Raw genomic sequence first — 20,723 nt, 5'->3', positions numbered from 1 at the left:
GAATAGCTAGTACCCACCCAATTCTGGAAAGCAAATTAACGTTGATTTAGAACCTTAAATTGCTACCAGTAGCTCTCTCTGTGATCAATCATTACAAGACTGACTTCTAAGAGGATTTAAGAGGGAGAAGTCCTGAAGACATAACACCATGACATGGTTTTTTTTAAAAAATTAAGAACAAATTAATACCAGGCCAGAATGGCAAGACAAGTATAAAAATCCTATTCCTCAGGCTTGGTCATCATTTCATTCAAGCAGCAGCTTCAGCTTTGTCCCTAGGGAACACTGGGTGGTGTCTGGAGACATTTTTGGTTGTCACAACTGGGGGATGTTAGAGGCATCCAGTAGGTAGAGGTCAGGGATGATGCTAAAACATTATACAATGTGTGGGACAGCCCCCCTACAGGGAATTATCCAGCCCCAGATGTTAGGAGGACTGAGGTTGAGAAATCCTGTGCTAGACTTACACACAAAAATTCGAAGATCATTAGTTGATGTTGAAGTTTAAAAAAAATCCTTGAATAGTTCTAATTATTCCCAGATAGGGGAAACTTAACATGCTGTAGCTTGGGAACAGGATATGGTTCCCAAGATGAAAATTCTCTGGATTGCATCAGCAGAGGAACGGGCTTTGGAGTCAAAACAACCCTAAGAGCAAAGTTCTATTCTGCCAGTTCCCAGTCACATGACATACCACTCACGCCTCTTTAAACATAAAATTAGTTCAAACAAGGGCAACCTCATGTGGCTATATCGAACATTAAGGGTGATGTAAAAGTGTGAGCTCCAGGACTTCCATGGTGGTTCAGTGGTTAAGAACCCACCTACCAGTGCAGGGGAGATGGGTTCGATCCCTGGACTGGGAACTAAGATCCCACATGGCGCAAGGCAACTAAATCTGTGTGCCACAACTATGGAAGCCTGTGCTCTAGAGCCTGCAAGCTGCAACAAGAGAATCCACTGCAATGAACACCCCAACGAGAGCAGCCCCCGCTTGCTGCGATGAGGAAAAGCCTACACGGAGCAACAGAGTCCATGCACCACAACAAAGACCCAGTGCAACCAAAAATAATAATAATTTTTTTTTAAGTGCAAGCTCCATGGTTTCCTAACTGTGTACCCTGAGGTGCCCTGGGACAGCACAACCAACTTGGCAGAGCAGGATGTTTTAATAAATTTTTGAGGGAAACACAGAAACCCTCCACATGGATCAGACACAGCAAACCACCAATCCAGGCAGTCACAGTGTCCACTTGAGACTTCTGTGCACTCACTTTTAATGACACCCTATCTCTGCAAAGTTGACCTCTGTGATTAAAACAAAACAAAACAAACAAACACGCCCCTACTGCTCAAACATCACTTGCAATGTTGCAAGAGGAACAGGTGGTGGTCTCCCAGCTGCTCCCAGGTAAGGTCAGGACGTGCCTGACAGGAGCACGTATCCCATTGGAAGTAACTGTGGTTATTTAAGAAGGAAATTAAAAGAGCATCTGTTCTTAAACTGTATGTGGCTTTTTTCTCCAAATGATCAAGAAGCTGTTAAGAGTATAAATGCTTACAATGCTTCAGCCTAAACTTACTAATAAACAGAATTGTTGATATGTTTTGTAACCTAGGGTCACTATGAAAAGTTTACTGAGGCGCTTAGGGCGCTGTGATCCAAGGAAAGTAGGGACTCCTTGCCTGACCTAATGCCTGGGATGTCACGGAGGTCATCTGTGAAGACCAGACACAGATGATTAAATCTAGGTAGGTGCTGAGAAGATCCACCCAGATGAAAAGTGTTAGTCACTCAGTCGTGTCCAAGTCTTTGCAACCCTATGGACTGTAGCCAGCCAGACTCCTCCGTCCAAGAATACTGGAGTGGGTAGCCATTCCCTTCTCCGAGGGATCTTCCCGACCCAGAGACCAAACCCAGGTCTCCTACAATGCAGATGGATTCTTTACCATCTGAGCCACCAGGAAGTCCCCAACCCAGATGAACCCAGCCCAAACTGGCAAGCTGCAGGATGGTGAGCTAAACAGACAGTTGTTATTTTAAGCCATGTGCTTTCCAGTGGTTTGTTTCAGAGCAAAAGCTCACACAGGCTTTAATTATCTGCCTCATTAAGCTCATGCCTACAAAAGGATAGGTTTCCCTGGTGGCTCAGAGGTTAAAGCGTCTGCCTGCAATGCAGGAGACCTGGATTCAATCCTTGGGTCAGCAAGATCCCTTGGAGAAGGAAATGGCAACCCACTCCAGTACTCTTGCCTGGAGAATCCCATGGACGGAGGAGCCTGGTGGGCTACAGTCTATGGCCTCGCAAAGAGTCGGACACGACTGAGTGACTTCACTTTCACTTTCTTTCTGCAAAAGGCATGAAGAAATGTAAGATTTACATGATGCAACAGGGTAAACACACACACACACACACAGAGAATCCACAGTGCATACGAGTCATGATCTCTTCCATCACCTCCAAGTCAGCATTTCAAGAGAGATGGGTTCCTATGTCAGCTATTAAGCTGGAGTGAGGCCCATCGATCTCATTCATTGTACGTCTTCAAGGACAGACGCATTATTAGGACTGCAAGGTGTTTTTAGGTCTACAGATTTTCGAGAACACTTCAGTTTAAAAAAGGCAGGGGGGTGGGGCATGTCGTAAAATGGATTCAGCTTCAAGTGGATTTCTGGACCACACAGAAGTTTTGCTGGTCAGTCTGTCCATCAGTCCACCTGGTAACACTTATTGAGCTCTCACTATGGCCGGGGCACTGAGTTTTGGGAATAAGCGAATGAACAGGCAGATACTGTCCTGCCCGCATGGGGCCTGTGATCTAGCAGGGAAGATGAACACTGGGCAAGTGTGGAGAGCATTACAAAGATGGAGGTGGTCTTCTGGGAACAGGATCCCACTTCCCTTAGAGCAGAGTCCCGATTTCTTGACCTGGCCTACAAGATCCGAGGTGATGCAGTCCCTGATGGCTTCATCACACCACCCCACTGTGAGGTTCAGTCACACTGGGCTTTCAGCATCCTTGCACGCTCCTCCTTTGCCTGCACTTGCCTTGACTGAGAAAACATTCTCTCTAGAGTTTCTCCTTCTTAGGGTTCAGTTGAAATGCCTGATATTTGGAAATGCTTTGATTGGGCTGCCCTTTTTATTTTAAACTCATCCAGTTCCACACAGGAGTTGAGATGGATTACAAAAACATAAAATGTTCGTTCATTCAAGCCTTCAGGTACATGTTTATTCCATTAACAATCTCTGTGTCCCAGACACTGTTTTGGGTGCTGGGGATACAGTGATAAATGAGACAGGAAGAGTCCCTGCTCTCACGAGGCTTATCCCCTCAGAGAGGGAGACAGTGAGTCATAGACCAAATGAAGAATCAAGGTAACATCAGAGTATTAACCGCTATGAAGAAAAGAGGACGGTCAATCTAGATAGTGTATTGCAAAGGAGAGACATCACTTTGCCAACAAAGGTCCATATAGTCAAAGCTATGGCTGTGTAAGGAGATCAAACCAGTCAATCCTCAAGGAAATCAGGCCTGAATATTCATTGGAAAGACTGATGCTGAAGCTGAAGCTCCAGTGCTTTGGCCACCTGATGTGAAGAGATGAATCATTGGAAAAGACCCCAATGCTGGGAAAGATTGAGGGCAGGACGAGAAGGGGGTGACAGAGGATGAGACAGTTAGATGGCATTACTGATTCAATGGACATAAATTTGAGCAAACTCCAAGAGATAATGGAGCCTGGTGTGCTGCAGTTCATGGGGCTGCAAAGAGTTGGACACAACTGGGCAACTGAACAACAAGAGAAGAGTATGATGTGGCAGCTGAAATGAGACATGGAGCTGAAATGAGGCATACGTGATGACATGCAGCCCATCAAGCAAAATTAGGGCAAAAGAGTTCCAGACCAAAGGGAGAGGGGAAAAAAAGGTTTGAAGATGAGAGCGAGCTTGGCACAGAGAGGATAGCAGGAGGGGAGTGGGGCGAGATCCTAGTTACTGCGTTTGAAAATAAAATGAGGAGCCATCCATTTGACCAATTAACCATGTGGATTTCAGCTCTGGGAAGATTTAAGCAGAAAAGTCATAGAACCTAATTTACTTTTTAAGAACTCATCCTGATTTACTTTTCATTGTGTATCCATTTATATACTTTTAATTTATTACCCTATGAATACTTCAGCTTAAGAAAACATCTATCATTAATTCTAAGATGCATATTTTTTTTAACATTTTAACACGTCTGAAATCAGGATGCATCTAACAGTTGTTAATGTATCTGTTTAATTTGTCAACACTCTTTCTTACTGATAGACAGTGGTGATTCTTAAAATGACAGACCCACCAGTTTGAAGAAAAGGATAATTTTTATATTTTTGTTACTTTTATTATCACCTATCACTTTTCTCAGATTTTCATTTGCATTTTAATTTTTATTTATTTTTTATTCAATTTCTCTTTTCTCAATACAATGGCAACATCAACAACTATAAAAGACTAGAAAGACAACAACTATAAAGACTGGAAAACTTACCCACATTAAGACACAGAGTTAAGAAAACAAACAAGAATAAGAAAAAAAAATCTGCAATTAAAAAAAAACTGACAAAAGGCATTTATCAAAGAACTATCTTTTAAGTGTTCCCATAACCTGGAAAAAAAAAAAAAAGGAAACATTGCAACTGAATAAAAAATTGGGCAAAGGAAATTTACAAAGAAATTCCCAAAGGCTAACGAAAGAAAGATAACTCATAGCAATCAAAGTTATATAAAATTTTAAAACAATAGGACATCATTTCAGCTAATCAGACTGGCAAATTTCTACCAATATTCTAAAATATTTAATATATGAAAATATCCAGCATTAGTGAAGATCTAGAGAAAGAGTATCCTCATCTACTCTTAATGAACACATAAATTAATAAAAAGAATTCTGAAGATCATCCTGGTAGTAGCTATTAAAATTCACAATGCACAATCCTTCAACCTAGCAATTCCTGCAAATATGCACATATACATGTGTCTTCTACAGCACTGTTGAATATAGAAACATAAAAAGGCAGCAATCTAAATGACCATCAGTGAAAGTGAAAGTCACTCAGTGGTGTCGAACTCTTTGTGACCCCATGGACAGTCCATGGAATTCTCCAGGCCAGAATATTGGAATGGGTAGCCTTTCCCTTCTCCAGGGGATCTTCCCAATCCAGGGATAGAACCCAGGTCTCCCACATTGCAGGTGGATTCTTTACCAACTGAACCACAGGGAAGCCCAAGAATACTGGAGTGGGTAGCCCATCCCTTCTCCCGCAGATCTTTCCAACCCAGGAACTGAACCTGGGTCTCCTACATTGCAGGCGGATTCTTTACCAACTGAGCTATCAGGGACCATCAGTAGGGACTAGATTAAATAAAATGGAATTTCCACACAGAGGAAACGGCTATAAAGCCATTAGAAATAATAAGGAAGGATTATACACACTGACATGAAAAGACAGTCATGATTTAGCAGGACATGAAAAGAGCAATTTACACACACAAAACAGTATGTATAAATTATTTATTTTATTAAAATTACATATAAACCTATATTCATATATAGAAGCATAGATCATTCATTCAACAAACACATGTTAAACGACAAGATATTTATTCAATGTGTTTAGACATTCATTCAAGAAAAATCTACTGAACCTTTTATGTACCAGGCACTGGATTATATTTATGTGTGTACTTTATTATATGTATATTCACCTTTCTCTGGGTACACTATTCATCTATAGGAGAAAATACTCAGAACACTGGTTATCTTGGATAAGGGGAAGGATTATGGAAGGTCCTCTCTCCTTTGAATGTTTCTAAACTGATGGATCAAAGTTCCAGCAAAGTAGTAGACAGTTCACTACAGATAACTGTTCTGACTCAAATATTAACCAAACATATAGAAAATTATGATAGGCAAAGTGTGGAGAAAGCAAATCGGCCAGCATATGACAAAGCTTGAACAGTTCCTACTTATAATCTGTATAAGGGAAACAGAGGACGGGGGAGATATTATTTTCTGTGGAAACTTTCTTAGTAATCTGATCACTAGTCGGTGTCTAAGGCACTGTGGTTGTGTGAAAGAGAAGGCGTACCTAGTTATCTGACATTTGTTGTGCTATCTACGTCACCCATCCGAGAAGGCCATCCTCTCTAAGCACATTTTCTGACCTGAATTTTTAATAAGGCCCTTCAACGTCTCTATCAGATACAGATTGAGAATGATGGAACATTCTGGAAGAGTTTTACTATAATTTGAGAGGCTTTAGAAATGAGGGAAGTGTTGTTTGCAAGCATTCATACTTAAAACCCAGAGGAAGGGACTTCCCTGGAGGCCCAGTGGCTAAGACTCCACACTCCTAATGTAAGGGGCCCAGGTTTAATCCCTCTTCAGGGAACCAGATCCCACATGCCACAACTAAAAAGATCCTGCATGCCGCAGAAAGATGGAACATCCTGACTGCTGCAACTAAGACCCGGTGTAGCCAAATATACAAATTTAAAAAAAAATTGAGGGGAAAAATGAAGGCAGGGGCCAAGCAGGAGACAAAAATCAGGAAGCAGGTCCAGTGTGAGGCGAGAGCGGGTGGTGGGGTCAGAGCTGGGAGGACACGGCCGTCTTACCAAGGCAGCTGCTGCCCAGTGACCACCGCGCAGGAGTCAGGGTCTGATGTTTCCCAAGATCTGATATTTCCAAGCAAAACTGGAAATCAAGACTTTCATGAAAAACCTCCTGTTTTTGAAACGCTGACAACTAATTTAAATTCTCTTTTAAAAAAAAAGATTTAGGATTGGGGACCTATGGACGTCTAAGATGAGTCATACCAAGTGAGTGAAAGTTGCTCAGTCATGTCCGACTCTCTACGACCCCATGGACTATACATACAGTCCATGGAGTTCTCTAGGCCAGAATACTGGAGTGGGTAGCCATTCCCTTCTCCAGGGGATCTTCCCAACCCAGGAATCAAACTGGGGTCCCCTCCATTGCAGGCAGATTCTTTACCAACTGAGCTATCAGGGAAGCCCAAATCGTACCAAAAATCATTTTAAATTTCTTCCTGGTAACAGTGGTGGAAGAGAACATTGTAGCAACAGAAGGATAGATGTAAGTGTGCGTGCACGCACACACACACACTAACTCACATTCGATCTTTAAAAAGAAAAGGGGAAAAAAGAGCTGACATGGTCCTACAGCCCAGGCTGTACGACTCAGGTTATGGATACTTGCCCATTTGAAGGGTGTCCTCTGAATGCAAGTCTAAAATAGGTTTTGATAGGAGAGGTTTCAGTCTGCAGAAGATGGGAAAAAGAAAGATGAGGCAAGTAGCTCATTTACCACTAAAACACAGACACTCATACAGACACAACAGATGCTGGGCTGGCTAAAAAGTTTGCTCGGGTTTTTCTATCAGATGTTACGGAAATATCCAACAGACTCTTTGGCCAATCCAATATCACTAGTGTTCAAAGGAAGGACCACGCCAAACTGTCATCTGTTTAATCACACTTGACCTTAGACACATACAGTAAAAGTCTAGGGGATATGAGTCTCAGGTTAGGTCAGCTAAGCTGAGAATCTGCTATCAAATCACAAACGGATCACAACACACTTACTTAGAAACAGCTACAGAAAGGCTAGCAAGAATCGTGCAAATGTTCCAGTATTTTTCAAGTCATCACTATTGTCTTGCCTCTACTCAAACAGAACTTTTTAAGATGGCTTATTATTTCTCACAGACAAACTAAAAATATTGACTCTGAGACCTAAAGTTTAGTAACATTTATGTGATAACTCCCTCAATCAAGAATCTGCAAAAAACTAGGGAATTCCCTGGTAGTCCAGTGGTTAGGACACTGTGCTTCCACTGCCAGGAGCCTGGGTTTGATCCCTGTTTAGGCAACTAAGATCTCATAGGCCATGGTATGGCCAAAAAAAAAAAAAGAATATGTGAAAAATCAGAAATCAAAGAACCAAGTTCAATATCCCAACAAGCATACACAAATGTCAATGTTTTTTTAACCCCAGAAAACCACCCTGGGCCTTGAGCCTACCTGCCCTGATTTCACTCAAGAGTTCCAACAAGTTTAGTCACACTCTGTATTTAGTCACACTTCGTAGTGTTCCCAGAACATCAGAATTACATTATAGCACCTTCAAAGCATATTTAATATAAGATATAATTTTATATTTAGAAAGGGTAAAAAAACTTATTTTCATGTGCCCACAGTCATATCTGACTCTTTGTGACCCCTTGGACTGTAACCCTCCAGTCTCCTCTGTCCATGGAATTTTCCAGTCAAGAATAATGGAGCGGGTTGCAATTTCCTCCTCCAGAGGATCTTCCCGACTGAGGGATCAAACTCGTGTCTCTTGCATCTCCTGCAGTGGCTAAAGATACAAGGATAAACTAAAAAAATAAAGTTTGAAAATGACCTCCAATTCTCTCTGGATGTCTACAGAATTAGACATCTCTAAAGGATAAACAGAAACTTTTGTGCTTATCAAAAATTTGATTAAATGTAAGAATTGGGATTTTATTTATATGACCACTATAAGAAGGAGAGTGGACCTGCAGGTTATAACTGCTGGAAAACCTTAACCTTGGTCTTGAGGTCAGGGTTTAAATTTCAGTTCCACCCCTTTCTAGCTAGGTGACTTTAGGCAAATTAACTAAACTTCTCTGAGCCTCAGTTTTCTCATCCTGTAGAAAGGGGTCAATGATACCACTTAATTTACAAGTCGGCTCTGCAGACTGAGGAGGACCATTCAAGTGAAGCATTTAACGTGGGGGAAGGCAAAGAAAAACTCTTGGCAAAGATTAGCAAACTCACCACTTACAACTTGGCAAATTCCTTGAAAACTGAACTCAGAATGGCCCCTGTAACATCTCTTATATAGTAACTGTAACTTCAGCCTCCCATTCATTCATTCAGAAAATTCTGGATGGACTTCCCTGATGGTCCAGTGGTTGAGAATTCATCTGACAATGCAGGGTACATGGGTTCAATCCCTGGTCCAGGAAGATTCCACTAAGCCCAAGTGCCACAACCACTGAAGTCCAACTGCCCAAGAGCCTGTGCTCCGCAACAAGAGGAGCCACCAGAATGAGAAGCCCTCAGAACACTAGAGAGTAGCCCCTGCTTGCCACAACCAGAGAAAGCCTACACAGCAACCAAGACTCAGCACACAACTGTATATATATACATATGCTATTGTTACGTTTTACAAAACGAATTTTACTACATATCTATTCTGGGGCCAGGCACCTTTCTATATCCTAGGGATAAAGAAGTAAGCAAAATACACACCAAGATTCAGATTAATACACAACAGTGTTAATCAACTATCCACAAATTTTTTAAAATTCAGATTACTAATCTACTGTAAGTCACTTTTTTGATAATGTTCAGGGGAATTACATAAAGAGAGAGAAGAGTCACAAAGGACGGTATATTTCCTGTTGATGACTGCACAATACATTGGAATGAGGGTCCTGGGGCAAGAAAGAGAGTAGGGAGGGGATGAAATGTGAGGTTTCCCACATCCAGATCTGCGGTCTCCCAGGAGCTGGTTCTGAATCCCACCAGGCTCTTGCTTCTGGCCAAAGCCACACTTACTTGATGCTGTGCAGCTTTCTCGTGACTATCATTGGAAAGTCGATTTCAAAATATTTTCTTGGTAGAAGATCTTCATCCTGAGGGGAAGAAAACAGAGAGTAATCTTTATACAAGGTTTCCCCAGTGGCTCAGTGGTAAAGAACCTGCCTGCTAATGCAGGAGACACAGGTTTGATCCCTGGGTCAGGAAGATCCCCTGGAGAAGGAAATGGCAACCCACTCCTGTACTCTTGCCTGGGAAATCCCACGGACAGAACAGCCTGGTCAGCGACAGTCCACGGGACACGACTTTGCGCACATCTGCAATTTTTATATAATTATTACTCATACATTTACCGATCACTTTCATGTACCAAGTCCTAGGGACCCAGAGAACAATGGCGGTGCTTCAGGATTTAAAATCAGGGTAATGAGGACTTTCCTGGCAGTCCAGTGATTAAGACTCACACTTCTACTGCTGGGAGCAAGGGTTTGGTCCCTGTTGGGAGAACGAAGATCCCACATGCCGCAAAGAGTGGTCAAAATAAAAAAATTAATTAAAATCAGGGGAATGATATAGTCAGAAATGTTCTCTCCAATTCACTTGGTCTCAGCATCAAGAACGGATGGAGGGGAAAGGAGATTATTGTAGTCATCCAAGAGAGAAGTGACGGGGAGTCTAAACCAGGAGCATGGCCACACGGATGTTACGAGGTGGTCTGGAAGGAGGACAGGAGAGTACTTCTCAAAAACTCAGCTTGACACCTATTAGAGAGGGTCAAGAAACCAATATGGTGGGTTGTAACCAGCAGACTAGGGGTGAAATAAAATAAAGTAATATACATCAGAAAATTCCACATGGAATTAGGGTCAGCATTACTTTGTGATATATAGTGGGGTGGGGTGGGGTGAGGTGGTAAACAGCAGGTACTCTGGAGCACGGGGATGGGCGAAAGGTTCAAATCCCCACTCCACCACTTGTTTGCTGTAAGGCCTTGGGACAGCCACTAAAATCCCTGGGCCAATGTTCCCTGGTTTGAAAAGTAGAGAAAACGAGTAACACCTCATAGGGTTGTGAGGATTCAAGAAGAAACACATGAGTAACACTCAATGGGGCCTGCCCTTAGTAAGCATCGTGGGTGCCCTTATATCTTGTGTGCACAGACATATGCACATAGATTTCGGGCCTCGCTAGGGGGTACAGTTTTTTTTACTGTGGCTATAATTCTAAAAGGTGTGGAACCCACACACACAGCACTGCTTCCCTCTTCTGCTTTTTCTCGCTTCGTCAGTGGTTATACCCCCATCCAGTCACCTACGGCTGTGCTATGATTCTCTCCAGCTTCTCCTCCCTGTCCAATCAATAACTTAGCCCCAAATGTATGCAAATGGGTTTCCCAGTGGCTCAGAGGTAAAGAATCCACCTGCAATTTTGGAGGCACAGGAGACTCAGATTCGATCCCTGGGCCGGGAAGATCCCTTGAGGAAATGGCAACCCAGTCCAGTATTCTTGCCTGGAGAATCCCATAGACAGAAGAGCCTGGTGTGCTACAGTTCATGTGGTCGCAAAGAGTCGGACAAGACTAAGCGATTGCACACACACACACAAAGATAGGCAAATATGAAATCACTATGCAATAATACTATGAAACTAACATAATATTATGTCAAATTATATGATATCACTTATATATGGAATCTAAAAAAAAATGATACAAATGAACTTATGTACAAAACAGAAACAGACCCACAGACACAGAAAACAAACTTATGGTTATCAAAGGGGAAAGAGGGAGGGATAAATTGGGAATTTTATATATATATATATACACTGCTATGTGTTTAGTCACTCAGGCAAATCTGACTCCTTTCGACCCTCTGGACTACAGCTCGCCAAGCTCCTCTGTCCATGGGATTCTCCAGTCAAGAATACTGGAGTGGGTTGCCATGCCCTCTTCAAGGGGATCTTCCCGACCCAGAAATCAAACCAGGGTCTCTTGCACTGCAGGTGGATTCTTTACCAGCTGAGCTATCAGGGAAGCCCATATATACACACTGCTGCTGCTGCTGCTAAGTCACTTCAGTCGTGTCCGATTGTGTGACCCCAGAGATGGCAGCCCACCAGGCTCCCCCGTCCCTGGGATTCTCCAGGCAAGAACACTGGAGTGCGTTGCCATTTCCTTCTCCAATGCATGAAAGTGAAAAGTGAAAGGGAAGTTGTTCAGTCGTGTCCAACTCTTAGCGACCCCATGGACTGCAGCCTACCAGGCTCCTCTGTTCATGGGATTTTCCAGGCAAGAGTACTGGAGTGGGGTACTACGTAGAAAATAACAAACAAGGACCTACTGTAGAGCACAGCATACTATACTAAATATTTCATTGCAACCTCTAAGGGAAAAAACATATATGTATAACTGAATCACTCTGCTGTAACACATTGTAATTCAACTGTACTCAGATGCATCTTCAGCTGTGAAGACAAAAACACCACCTCCATTTGCCTGTAGCAGCTCATCACACCCTAAGACTTAGCAAGAAACAACAACCTGGCCCCACAACCTGGCCAACATACCCAGAAAGGGGCTGATATCCAGAGCCTGGTGGGGGCTTCTTTGGTGTAGAATAGGACAAACAAAAAGGCAGGGTAAGGATGATACCCTCGTTTCTGACTTGAGCGATTCGGCAGGTAAGAGTACCATTTTTTAAGACAGTAAGGAGAGATGGCCCCTTCATGGATCACCGCCTTGTTGTGGGAGAAGGGGCTTACATAACTCAGTGAAGTTATGAGCCATGCCATGCAGGGTCACCCAAGACGAACAAGTCAAAGTGAAGAGTTCAGGCAAAATACGATCCACTGGAGGAGAGAATGGCAAACCACTCCAGTATTCTTGCTGCAAGAATCCCATGAACAATATGAAAAGGCAAAAAGATATAACACCGGAAGATGAGCCCCCGCCCCTCAGGTCGGAAGGTGTCCAATATACTACTGGAGAAGAGTGGAACAAACTCCTGGAGACAGTGAAGAACAGGGGAGCCTGGCGTGCTGCAGTCCAAGGGGTCAGAAAGAGTCAGACACGACTTAGCTACTGAACAACAACAGCAAATGAGAGACGGAGGACAGGTAGGAAGTGGGAGCAGATCTGCCCAAGGACAGAGTGATGGGGGCGGAAACCGTGAGCACGCACTTCCCGGTAGGAAGGTGACCCCTAAGGGCAAGGAACAGAATGAGGAGATCCACCCACATGGAAAAGGGTCCTCAGTTAAAATTTCAGGGGATCTGGTTTGGGAGAAGGAGGGGAAGAAGACAGAATGAGGAAGAAGGAGAGGGAAGGAAGAAGAAAGAAACAAACAAACAAAACTAAGGGATAAGATGGTTTCCTGCCATCAGAGGAAACCTGGGCTCACCCGCCCGCAGCCGTTCACTCTCGGAATTGCAACACACACCTGCTGCATGACTGCAGAGCACGGCTAGGTAAAAGCTGTCTGAAGATATTCGGAGGATATGTTGAAAGGATACACCGAAATGACTTTTGCTAATAAATTCTACAACAGCTTTCAAGAACTTATATTCACAAGGTACGGAGCAATAAGAACACCCTAAAATTGGGACTTCCCTGATGTTCCAGTGGTTAAGAATCTGCCTACCAAGGCAGGAGACTCGGGTTCGATCCCTCGTCCAGCAAGATTCCACATGCCATGGGGTTACTGAACCCATGCATCACAGCTACTGAGCCGGTGCTCTAGAGCCTGAGCTCTGGACCAAGATAAGTCCCTACAATGAGAAGTCCGCACACTGCAACTAGAGAAAGCCTGTGTGCAGCTGCGAGGACCCAGCGCAGTCAAAAAAGCTACTTAAAAAAAATAAAATAAAAAAGGCCTAAAATTCCAGAAGACCACAAGGACAATCCAAAGCAAATAAATGAGGGACAGCATTGAGTCCTACATCACTTCTTACTTTTGAAAGACCTTTCCCAGGCACTTGGGCACTTGATCCTCCTAAGAATTCTGAATAAGGGATCACTGTCAAAAGAAAGTTTCTAAAAGGCACACCAGGAGATTTTAACAAACAGCCATCCTCTTTCTTAGCTTTCAGAAAGGGGCAAAATGGCTCTGGCAAGTGATGCTTCAACTTTTCATTCTGCAATTCTCTGTGGCCCTTCCGACACCACTCCCAAGTAGCTCACAGGGCACAGGAGGCCGGGAGACACCCAAAGCTGAGCATGGCCACTGAGAGGCAGCCAGGAACAGCCATGAAGAAGGGGGCTTCCTCAAAGATCCAACGTGATCAACTGCTTCACAGGTGGCCAAAATTGAGACTGCTTCCCATCCACACCCGAACCTCTGGTTGGGCAGAAACCGAATCCAAGGGCCACCAAGAACCAAGGCCCCTCTGTGATGACATAGAAGGGTGGGATGGAGGGGTGGGAAGAAGGCTGAAGACGGAGGGGATATATGTACACTGATTCACTTGGGCTTCCCTGGTGGCTCAGATGGTAAAGAATCCGCCTGCAGTGCGGGAGACCTGGGTTCAATCCCTGGATTGGGAAGATCCCCTGGAGGAGGGCATGGCAACCCCCTCCAGTATTCTTGCCTGGAGAATCCCATGGACAGAGGAGCCTGGCGGGCTACAGTCCATAGTGTTGCAGAGTTGGACACGACTGAGGGACTAAGCACAGCATAGCTGATTCACGTTGTTGTACAGCAGAAACTAACACAACACTGGAAAGCAATTATACTCCAATTAAAAAATAATTTAAAAAAAAGAACCAAGGACCCTTACAGGGTTTCACTTGCCCTTTATTTCTGGCTCATGACAAGATCAACTTTCCCTATTCTTGCCTGCTGCCTGAAGACAGGCCTCTGTGACTGCTCAGTCTTGAGCCCCTGAGATTATAAGGAATGAGCTCACACGGTCGTGGCCCCAGAAAGCCTGTGACTTTGCAGCTGAGCCTCTGCAGGGGCAGCTGGGGGTGCCGTCCCAGGTGGAAAGAGCCCGAGACATCACGATCAATGGAAAGATTTCCCTGCTCTTTTATAGAGGCACATACAGCTCTAGAGCAGGGATTAGCAAACTTTCTGGCAAGAAAGTAAGCAGTTCGGCCTTGGCAGACCCAAAGATCTGTCGTAACTACTCAGCCCTGCTGTCCAAGTGCCAGAGCAGCCATAGGTAAGATGTAAATAAATGTGCGTGGCTGTATTCCAATAAAACTTTATTCACAAAACAGGTGGCAGGCTGGATTTGGCCTGTGCAACCTTTGCTCTAAGGGAGCAAATAAGATAATACTTGTCTTAAAAAGAAGAACTTAAGATTTTTTTTAAAAAATCCTTTAGATCAATATAATTATCAAATAATTACAGATTTCCAAATTTCCACATAGGACTTTGAGGCCCTGTGCTAGTCCCCTTTCTCGCCTCTTTTTCTTTTAATAATTCTATTAATTTTTGGCTGTGTGGGGTCTTCACGGCTGTGCGGACTTTTCTCTAGTTTCAGCGTGCAGTGTCTACTCTCTAGTTGCTGTGTCTTCTCCTGTTGCATAGGACAGGCTCCCGGGCAGGCAGGCTTCCGCAGTTGCGGTACATGGGCTCAGTGGTTGGGGTGCCTGGGCTCTAGAGCACAGTCTCAATAGTTGGGGTGCATGGGCTTAGCTGCTCTGTGGCACGTGGGATCCTCCCTGGATTGAACCCGTGGCTCGTGCATTTATTTGGCAGGCAGATTCTTATTCACTGAGCCACTGGAGAAGCCCCTTGTCTCTGTTTCTTGCAAGGGGCACATATGCCTCCGTGTACCTTGCTCAGAAATTAAAATCTCAGATTTATTAATGATTAACCCACCTACAAGATGGGGGTAAGAGAAAAAAAAACATGGCCAAGTCCAAAGGGTGTCAGGTCGAAGGAGGGCTCTCTCCAGCAGCCCGTATTAATGCCGGCAGTACCCACTCTTTCATACTGCATTCTGTGCCACAGAGCGGTAGCTGTTGAGCCTGTGCTCTAGAGCCTGGGAGCCACAACTCCTGAGTCTGTGCCCTAGAGCCCCTGCTCTGTAACGAGAAGCCCCCACAGTGAGAGGCCCAGGCCCTGCATCCAGAGAGGAGTCCCCACTTGCCGCAACTAGAGAAAAGCTCGCAGCAGCGAAGACCCAGCACAGCCATAAATTAATAGATTTTAAAAAAAAAGCACATCATAAATATCAGTTATCTTATCCAGAAGGAAGAATGCAGCGGCAAATGATTAACAACACCAGGGCCATGCTGAGGCCACTGATTTTTGATTTAAAAAAGGTTGAGAGTTCTTATGACCAAAGACCTTATCAGGTGACAGGGGACAAAACAGATAATGCAGGTTGACTTCTGCCTATACCCTCTGATTTATCTTGTTCTCTGTCTGCACAAAATCTGGAGAATGCACATACCCATTACTGCCACCTGATAGAGGAACCAAGAAAAATCTGTACAAACCTACCAAAAAAAAAGTGAAAGAAAGAAAAATGCCACCAGTGAGATATTTGTAGGGAAAAGGTTTGGTGATAAAATCCAGTCCAGGAATCAAAGATCAGAACTTCAGCCCTGGGTCTGCCACTAACCAGACCCACCTTTCCTTTACCTGTGAGTGAGTGTAATCACACTGCCCTTGAACAACCCCAAACAGAACAGTTGAGGAATCAAATCAGAGAATGACTTCAAAAAGGCTTTGGATCATGTTATCTTTACCCAGTCTTGCAAATCTCCCAATGCTACTACCTAAGACACTGTTATTCTAACAATAAAATCTTCAGGTCTCATCAAAATTAAAAACACATGTGTGTTTTTGTCTCAGCAGTTCTACTGGTAGAATTCTTTCTCCTGATACATTTCCACACATGCAGAGGAAAATGTACCCAAGGAATTGTATTATAACCCTGTTTGAGGCAGCAAAATGTGAGCAACAACCCACATATCTTCACTAGGGCCCTGGTGAGATAAAGTACGGAGCTGATCGAAGTTGTGGGGGATGGGAGACAGGCTGTCACCCCATTTTAATCTATTTTTTCAAGTTTTTGAACCAGGTGAACATCTTCAACAAACTAAATTAAAACGACTGAACAAAAGGGGGGAAATTTACCTTTAACATCCAGAAGGTGGTATCCATCCCAGCCCCAAGGTTTAGAATTTGACAATTACATTCTGTCTTCCGTAGAAATGCCTTTGTAAGCTGACTGACGCCATGGACTCGAGCAAAATATCCTAAGTGACAGACAGAGAAGCAAGCTATCACTTGGTGACGACAGGAATAATCCGTGCAAAGCCCACAGTGCTAGGGAGAGCAGAACAACGCTGTGCCCTTCTTCAGGGTCAGGAGAAACAATGATTTCCAAATTCTCCCTTTTAAGAAAAAAAAAAAACTAGCTGGTCAGACGAAAATAAGTATAAACCACTTAATGGTAGTTTAAGAAAAATAAAATGCCCTATCCTGTTACTTGGGAAAGACGAGTGTCTTTTATCAAGACATCTGATCCAAATGTCCTCTTGAAAAGGTGCTTTTTCACGGCTCCAGGGGAAGTTAATGAGTACTCTGCTAAAAGTTGTCTGCAATGCAAGAGAAGCAGGAGATGCTGGTTTGATCCCTGGGGTTGGAAGATCCCCTGGAGGAGGGCATGGCAACCCACTCCAGTATTCTTGCCTGGAGAATCCCATGGACAAAGCCTGGTGAGCTACAGTCCACAGGGTCCCAAAGAGTTGGACACGATTCAGGGACTGAGCACACACGGAAAATAACATTTTTAGGTCAGGAAATTGAGCAGATGAACGTCAAAGCAGAGAGCCATGATTCTTCTCTTGTTGCTTTCACCTCCATCCTGTATGGGTTACAGCCTCTGTGTTTACAGAATGGCATCACCAACATGAGGGTGGCAAAGCGGGGAAGCGGAGATGCCAGCAAGTGGTGGCCTAATTAATGGATTTGTTAAGCTCTAGGGTGAGGAGCTGGAACAAAGGAGATGGGAAACCCAGAAGGGAGACAGGAAGATAGCAGCTGTCTGTTCTAATGGCCTGATACTCAAGGTGTAAATGCTTTAAGAACAAAATTTGAGAGTAGCATTCAGAAACTTTGGCATCTGACAGAGAAATTTTAGTGAATGTGCTGATAAATAATTTGGGGGGATTCCTTAACAGTCCAGTGGTTAGGACTCTGTGTTTCCACTGCCAGGGACCAGAGTTCTATCCCTGGGCAGGGAACTAAGATCCCACAAAGCCGTGTGGTTCGGCCAAATAAATAATCAATTGATAACCCCTACATGACTTATAAACAAACAAATACTTTGGGCTTGTGTTTGCATTTTATTTTTCTAGTAAATCACCTTTTTTTTTTTTTTTCCTTTTGCTTTTGCTGCACCGTGAACCATGCAAGATCTTAGTTCCCCAATCAGAGCTCAAACCCGTGCTCCCTGCAGTGGAAGGATGGAGTCTTAACTGCTGGACTGCTAGGGAAATGCCTCTAGTAAATCATCCTTATTGTATTCTGCAGAATATCACCCACAATGGTTTCAATTTCAGGAAAAACTGTCCTCACCTCAGACGTTTGGGCAGTGCCCTCCTCCTGGGCTGGAGGTCCCCAGTCTAGAGATGTGGACCCGGGAAAGGAAGAAGGAAGGGGGCTGCCACGCGGCCCAGGGCTACAAAGAACGGCGGCTGCCTGCCTCCAGAATATTCCCTGGGAAATCTGTCTGGACAGCAGCGGAGGCGGGCTTCAGGAAGGTCTCTTGGCCAGGCCTTGCCCGGGCTAACTGCTGCCCAATTTTACCCTCATTCAATGTTAACTACCAAGTCCTTCTCTTCAGAAACCACCATTTACACATTTCTTTGCAGTTCTTACAGAACCCACCTACAGGACCCATCTTTAGGGCCAAGATTCCCCCCTACCCACAAGAATCATGGTCCATGGTCAGTTTTTCAATCTGGCTGCAACTAAGTCACACTCCTGTCTCAAACCCTTTGACTTCCTTGCTAGAAATTACCTGCAGAACCTTACAGTGTTACTAACAAAATAGGGCAACAACAACAAAAATAACCCCCTACATGAACAGACAGCTCTCAGTAAAAGATATGTAAGTGGCTTTTAAACGAGTTTCAACCACACCTTAAAATAAGAGGAATGTAAAACACCATTTTTCATGTACCAGAGGAACAAAGATTAAAAATTTCATAAGACATTGTGCTGGTGTGGAAGGTGGGAAACGAGCACTCTGGTGGAGACAGTACACCCCAGAACTCTCTTTTTAGGAATGAATTCCTAGAACCCCAGGGATTCATGAGATGTAGGGAAGGGAGCTGGGCACTTGCCTCGGTTAATTTCAGGCGCCTTCCTCTCTTTAGAGAGTCTCACTAAATGCTGGATGTAAGGGTCCTGCCAGTAGCCAATGCTCACTGCAAACCTGAAAGAGATGGAAAAGGAAACAGGTGATTAGAGAGCAGGGTCAGGCCAGGTTCCATGGGCAAGTTCCCAGGAACCAGGTCAAGGATCCAAAGATTCATCTCTGGCCAAATCATGCAACTAGAGGTTATCATAATAAGCCAAGTCAGAAAAAGAAAGATAAATGCCACGTGATATCACTTACATGTGGAATCTAAACTATGACACAAATGAACCTCTCCATGGAACAGAGACGTTTGCTGACAAAGGGCCGTCTAGTCAAGGCTGTGGTTCTTCCAGCAGTCGTGTTTGGATATGAGAGTTGAACTATAGAGAACGCTGAGCACCAAAGAACTGATGCTTTTGAACTGTGGTGTTGGAGAAGACTCCTAAGAGTCCCTAGGACTGCAAGGAGATCCAACCAGTCCATCCTAAAGGAGATCAGTCCTCAATACTCACTGGAAGGACTGATGCTGAAGCTGAAACTCCAATACTTTGGCCACCTGATGCAAAGAACTGACTCATTGGAAAAGACCCTGATGCTGGGTAAGATTGAAGGCAGAAGGAGAAGGGGACGACAGAGGATGAGATGGTTGGATGGCATCACCCACTCGATGGACATGAGTTTGAGCAATCTCCGGGAGTTGGTGATGGACAAGGAGGCCTGGTGTGCTTCAGTCCATGGGGTTGCAAAGAGTCAGACACACTGAGCAACTGGACTGAACTGAACTGATGGAACAGAAACAGATCATGGACATAGCAGACGGGTGGTCGTCAAAGGGGAGGGGACTGGTGGAAGGATGGAGAGGGAGGTTGGGGTTAGCAGATGTCGGCTATTACATATAGAATGTATAAACAACAAAGCCCTACTGTATAGCAGAGAATTATATTCAATATCCTACATTAAACCATAACAGAAAAGAATATTTTAAAAAAGAATGTATGTGTGGGAGTATACACACACACACACATATGTATAACTGAATCACTATGCTGTCAGCATTAATTAACACACTGTAAATCCACTACAGTTTAATTTTACAAAATGAAAGGTTAAATAACATTTAATGCTCCAGCACAAGTTTAAACAGACTCATCCATCCATCCACCTTTACATTCACAGTCACTCCCGTCACACTTCCCACCACAGTCATTTCTTACCTCTCTCTTCCCGCATATCATTAATTCCTTTCCCAGGACCCTAAACAGCAAGTAAGCTCACCTCATATTTCATACAGCTCTTCGAACATTTATTCACACAGCAAACTCACTGGCCGGAGCTAGTCAGGTAACTCTGCTCAAACAAGAGTTTTGTGTCTAGGGGAAGGGAGACCCAAAAATAAAGAGCAAGTATCACTAATAACTACCAAAGGATTTCTCCTGACTCTCACAGTCTTTTCATGTCCCTTAAGGAGGCTGCAGTGGAGAAACCAGGAACCAATAAAACAGCTACAATCTGGAAAGTGCCAGGGTAGCCTAAAGGTTCTCAACCCTAGTCTGCACTACAAGCAACGATAGATGCCGCGGTCCAAGCCTGGGAGCTAAAGCCCTGATTACCATTGGAAATCTCCCGGCAAACATAAGTGGAACCAGCCTCAGGATAAATGAGAAGTCAGGGAAGGAATCTGGATCCCTAGGGCCATACCATACCCCCCAGGGGCCCAGAGCCTTCTCTACCACACAATGAAAATTTAGTGAGATA

At 44.0% G+C, this 20,723-nt stretch overlaps 1 protein-coding gene across 4 annotated transcripts in view; it reads right to left on the bottom strand.

The window, feature by feature from the left end:
- Nucleotides 1-20,723, bottom strand: part of LCMT1 (leucine carboxyl methyltransferase 1) — a 67,399-nt gene that overhangs the window by 22,650 nt on the left and 24,026 nt on the right. For 2 of the 4 annotated variants that reach the window (XM_042239972.2, XM_042239971.1), the window contains exons 2-6: nucleotides 20,244-20,338; nucleotides 18,952-19,043; nucleotides 16,736-16,857; nucleotides 9,660-9,736; nucleotides 7,270-7,331 (exon numbers count right to left, since the gene is read on the bottom strand). In XM_042239972.2, coding sequence (XP_042095906.1) covers nucleotides 7,270-7,331; nucleotides 9,660-9,736; nucleotides 16,736-16,857; nucleotides 18,952-19,043; nucleotides 20,244-20,248 — 358 coding nt within the window. In that variant the 5' untranslated portion in view covers nucleotides 20,249-20,338. The remainder of the gene's footprint in view (nucleotides 1-7,269; nucleotides 7,332-9,659; nucleotides 9,737-16,735; nucleotides 16,858-18,951; nucleotides 19,044-20,243; nucleotides 20,339-20,723) is intronic. The other 2 variants (XM_012104285.5, XM_004020850.5) reach the window with 1 other exon arrangement.

The sequence above is a fragment of the Ovis aries genome, chromosome 24 (assembly GCF_016772045.2).
Source record: "Ovis aries strain OAR_USU_Benz2616 breed Rambouillet chromosome 24, ARS-UI_Ramb_v3.0, whole genome shotgun sequence".
NCBI classification, from domain to species: Eukaryota; Metazoa; Chordata; class Mammalia; order Artiodactyla; family Bovidae; genus Ovis; species Ovis aries.
This window is presented reverse-complemented; position numbering and strand designations above follow the sequence as displayed.